At 40.9% G+C, this 4858-nt stretch overlaps 1 protein-coding gene across 1 annotated transcript; it reads left to right on the top strand.

Annotated features, from left to right (window-relative positions):
• Positions 1–2714: 2714 nt before the first annotated feature.
• Positions 2715–4537, top strand: wu:fb55g09 (uncharacterized). The gene has a single exon (XM_056363216.1). The coding sequence runs from the start codon at positions 3169–3171 to the stop codon at positions 3880–3882; it is 714 nt and encodes a 237-aa protein (XP_056219191.1). The 5' UTR covers positions 2715–3168; the 3' UTR covers positions 3883–4537.
• Positions 4538–4858: the final 321 nt, after the last annotated feature.

The following is a 4858-nucleotide window of genomic DNA, read 5'->3' as shown; positions in this document are numbered from 1 at the left end:
TGTTTGTTGTGATCCTGAACCGAAGCAGCTGACTTACATTCAAAGAAACTTTATTTACAGTCGCTCCGTGACAGTTACTTCAACACTTTTTCTTTTCATTAAAATCAGTTTTGAATGTTGAACATTTATCAAACATACGAACATTGCATGAACAATCCGACTAAGTAATTAAAATAAAGGCCAATTTAAACGGAATCAAGGAATAAAACGACAGACTTTCGACGATCTTTCAAATATCTATTTATTATTTAACAGCAGCTCAGTAACAGCGGTGACAGTGGCAAACAAAGATGTAACATGAGGTCATAGACTTGATATCTTGCCATCTGACAGCAGTAGTCCATAATTCTTTGAGAATATCATGAAGACAGATAAGTAGGCTACATCAGAAATATCACACATTCTTCTTAATAGGCACTGAATGGGCATAAAATATGGTTAACCGTTGAGTTGAGAGTTTTTCATTTGACACGTCCAGTAGAACTAATTGTCCTTTTCGGCGTTATTACTTACTAGCCTACATAAAAATGCGTTTTAAATAGTAAAACTACAACTTTTTTGCATATGAGCTCTTATATTAAGACTGTATCCTCATCAAAGAGCAAATTAAGCTGTGAAGACATATAAGCTGTGTCAGTCATTTCCATCTTTATGTAATTTATATTTTATGATTTTAATTTATTAATTTACTCTTATTTTGTTTTTTGATAATAAGTGTTTTACCCAAAAATAACCGATTGCCTAATATGTGATTTGATAATATGTTTTTTTTAATAGTTGTCACTTATAAATAACATTAAAAGAGACGACTTTGTCCAGCTGTATGCCGAATAAATTCAACTTGCTCCGGCAACTAATATTAGCAGGATTATGACCTTGTTGATGCTGGTGATGATTTCTTGGATCAAAATAGGCAGTGCATAGTGTACTGTATGTGTCATTAGCAAGGTTATTAGCTGATGTAATCATCTTCTACTCTGTTCTTAAGTTGATTCAGAACTCCATTACAATGATAAATCAAATTAAATTCCATTTTCACAATAAATGCATTCAGCTTTCTGAACTCACTATGTCTTGGACTGTTTACTGCCAGTTTATGTTGCATTTAATGATAGACTAACGGTAAGGCTCTAAGTATAGCAAGGCAGTCTATTCTAATCCATCCAACTATGCAGGATGGACTGAACATGGACCCACCTCCTTCTATTCTAACTATTCTGTGTGTTACATATCACAGCCACATGGGGTCAGTAGTGCAGCTGCAAACTTAAAGACTTGTTATGGTCTTTCATGATCTGTGATTTTTTGAACATAATTGAACTTCATTAATGTAAATATATTTGAACTGATCCTAATTGCAAGGCAGCTGTGCTGGTGGTAGCTATGGATATAAGAACTAGTTTTAACGGTTTCCTTTAGGAGGAAAGACTGTCATGTGATTTAGATGACCCTAGAGATATAGTTCATGTTTTAGTGCTCATTATATGTTGATTTAAGAGCTGCACGATTTAGCAAAATAACCTTGAGTTTTTCTGGTTGGATGATGTTAAATGAGATTAAGAGTCGACGGCCGAGCAGCTCTGTGAGGCTGTATTTAGGACCAGCAGTGTTTTGAGATAAATGCTAACATCAGCATGCTAAAATAGTTGCAATAACAATGTAAACATGCTGATGTTTAGCAGGTATAACATTTTCACCATCTTAGTTTACCATTTTATAAACATTAGTACTAAACACAAGTAAAAAAAAATAGTGTTGCAAGTATTTGGTCATAAAAAAGTCAAAGTGTTGGACAAGTTAAAATTTCGACCTGATGATGGCACTAGATGCAAATCCAAGGGATCACAAAAGTCATTATAATTTATGCTGAATGTCACTGAACCAAATTTCATGTCAAATTATCAAATAGTTGTTAATAGATATTTCACTAAAACCACAAATGTAAACCTCATAGTGGAACCAGATGAAAATTCAGGAGATCATAATAAAAGTCAGGTGCATTGGCTCTGGACCATAAATGCCTGTAAAACATTTCATATTAATCCATCCATTAGGCCTATTTGTTGAGATATTTCAGTCTGGACCAAAGTGCTGGACCAACTCACGGACAGTGCCGTCCACAGACCCACACCACATTTAGTTTGTAGAGTTTGGGACAGAAAATGACAGAAGTGTTTTGTTTGTAATGTAATGTTATATAAGAAACTGGGTTATTTTCAGACGAAAGTTTCACCTCTGTGATGGTATTCTAAGTTCACATGAGCTGGGTACTCGATTATGCATGACACAATAACTAACCCACAACTGTTAGTGCTGTTGCGGTGGCTACCACTGTCGTCCTGCTCAGTGCTGCTGAATGTTGTTGCTGTACAGTGTGTCTGTTGTCAGAGGGGGGGGGGGGGCAGTAACAGCAGCAGCTGTGGATCAGATTTCAGCTGCTAAAACTGAGGCGGAGTGAACCATCTTGCTGCAGGGAGCGGCTTAATGCTTATAACAACCACAGAACGCAATCTGGGGCACCTGCAGGCTGACATCTATGTTCAAATAGCTTATACTAATATGTAGAAATTATATGTTATAAAAATCTGTCATATTACATTGTTATTAATAGTCTGTGGAGAACCCTGCAAACACTGCCCCCCCTCCTTCTGGTAAACCTACGAATGGATCCTCCCAGCTCTTTATCCAGGCTCTGAGAGGAAGGCAGAGCCACAGTCAGTGCTGGTCAGAGCTGAGTGCACTACAGCAACTGGCCTAAAACTCTGAAAAAAAACAGCTTTAAATCAGCTAGAAGGCGCTTAACACCCCTCAACAGCTCACCTCAGTTCACTAATCAGAGCTGTAAGGAGCTGATTTGCCTTTCAGAGAGGTGAAGAAGAGAGATTAGAGAATCAGAGGAGGGCGTGACAGGGAGCCAGCCGATCAGGCAAGCTGCCTCTGCAGGGGGAGGAAGAGCAGGCTATGCACCAGCCAAAGCCAGAGGTCAAGAAAAAAAGCGACAGAATAGTGAAAAGGTAGACTCTGAGTTAGAGGGAGGTCATTTGTGATCTGAGCCAGAAAAACAGAAACCAGCCTCTCTTTGTTGTTGTGTGGGCCACCGTGCGGGGAGGAGGATGTGAAGGAGAGCGGCAGGGAGGAAGGGAGGCGACTGCAAAGAAAGACAAGAAAATGCTCTCAGAGATGATGAGCAGGAGGAGCTGCCAGCAGCAGCAGGATGGAAAAGAGGCTCCACAGAGGGACGCTGCCAGCCGCAGGAAGCACTGCTGGTCCAAGAGCTGCAGGGGGCGCCCACAGGGGCGGAGGACAGGAGGGGGAGGGAGGCCAAGAGGGCGCAATCACCACCATCAACACCCTCAACGTCATCATTTCCATCATCCCCGACACCTCCAGAGGCCGGTGATGTCGCTCCGACCCATTAACGTTAAGGGAAACAGAGCGAGGGGGATGAGGGCACCCAAGAACACCAACCAGTTTCTGATGCACGAGAAGTACCAGATGCTGCACATGCGCTCCGACTCAGTGGGAAGCGACAGCGGCAGCAGCTCGGACAGTGACATGGAGCTCACTGACATGGACTCATACCTGGGCGTCCTGGAGAATGCCAGAGGAGCCCTCCTAGACAGTCCCAACCCACACGGCTCAACAACGCCACCAGGACAGATCCTGCTACTGCAGGAGGACAGTCTACATCTGCACAAAGACAGTCTGCGCCTGCACAAAGACAGTCTGCGTCTGCACAAAGACAGTCTGCGTCTGCAGGAGGACAGTCTGCGTCTGCAGGAGGACAGCATGCAGTATTTCCCCTCTGAAGACGACCTGATGCAGAGCCAGAATTTCATGCAGAGAGACTTTGTTGAGTTCTGTGACATCCTGACATCCTGAAGGGAAACTTTCAGGGAGCCATTTTGTTCCCAGCATTGTGAGACTCAAACCTCAGACTTAACAGGTTTGTTTTGCTTCATGTTCACAGAAAATAAAAACATCTCGCCCTTATTTAAGTCATTTAGCCTTAAAAGTTGAAGAATCTGCTCACAGACTGAGATAATTCCATTAGTTTCCAGCAGGAATAAACTTTTTAAAAATATGTCTTTTAAATCAAGTGTCATTTTCTTAACATTCCTGCAGTGATCTGCCTTACTGAGGTACTAGCACTGATCTTTAGAAAACAACAAGCAAAACAGCACAGAGAGAAAGTGGAATTATCTCACCCTGTCAGCATTTTTCTGGGTTTAAGAATTAACTTTAACTAAATGCAAGATTAAATGACTTTATTAAGATGGATTTTTTTTACAGTTCATGTTTGGTTCATGTACAATGTGTCCCGGTGCTGTAAAGTGCTGCCTTTCTGTTGTTGTTGTTGTTGCACACAAAGGGAGATGGGCTCGGTGGTGGGAGTGAGCCCAAACAGCCAATCAGAATCGTGCTGACTGGATTAGACTGCAGAGGATTGGCTGATGCAGACTGTCATTAACAAAAAGGCCTTTTACTGTACAAAATAAAAAGACAAAACAAACAAATAAATATCTTATTGATGTAACAGGGGCTGAGTGATCTTTGTCTTTGTGGATATAAATGAGAGTGATGAGTTTTTCTTGAAGCGTTAGCAGAGTCAGCAGGGTCAATGTGTCACTGAGTCATCAGGGGAACTCAGAGTGACACAGTCAAACCATGTAAAAAATAAATACCCAGTGTTGCTCACATGCATCGCAATACCAGGTTACATGACAATATGTTGAGTGGAGCAGTAAAGAAAAACAATTCATTGTAACATTAAATATACAGAAATAAGAAATCAAACACATTTCGAGTTGCATGGTAGATTAATTAATAGATTATGTTAATTTCATTTTTCCATTAT

Source organism: Seriola aureovittata, chromosome 2, assembly GCF_021018895.1.
Source record: "Seriola aureovittata isolate HTS-2021-v1 ecotype China chromosome 2, ASM2101889v1, whole genome shotgun sequence".
NCBI classification, from domain to species: Eukaryota; Metazoa; Chordata; class Actinopteri; order Carangiformes; family Carangidae; genus Seriola; species Seriola aureovittata.
Note: the sequence above shows the minus strand (reverse complement) of the source record. Positions and strands in the feature narration are given on the sequence as shown.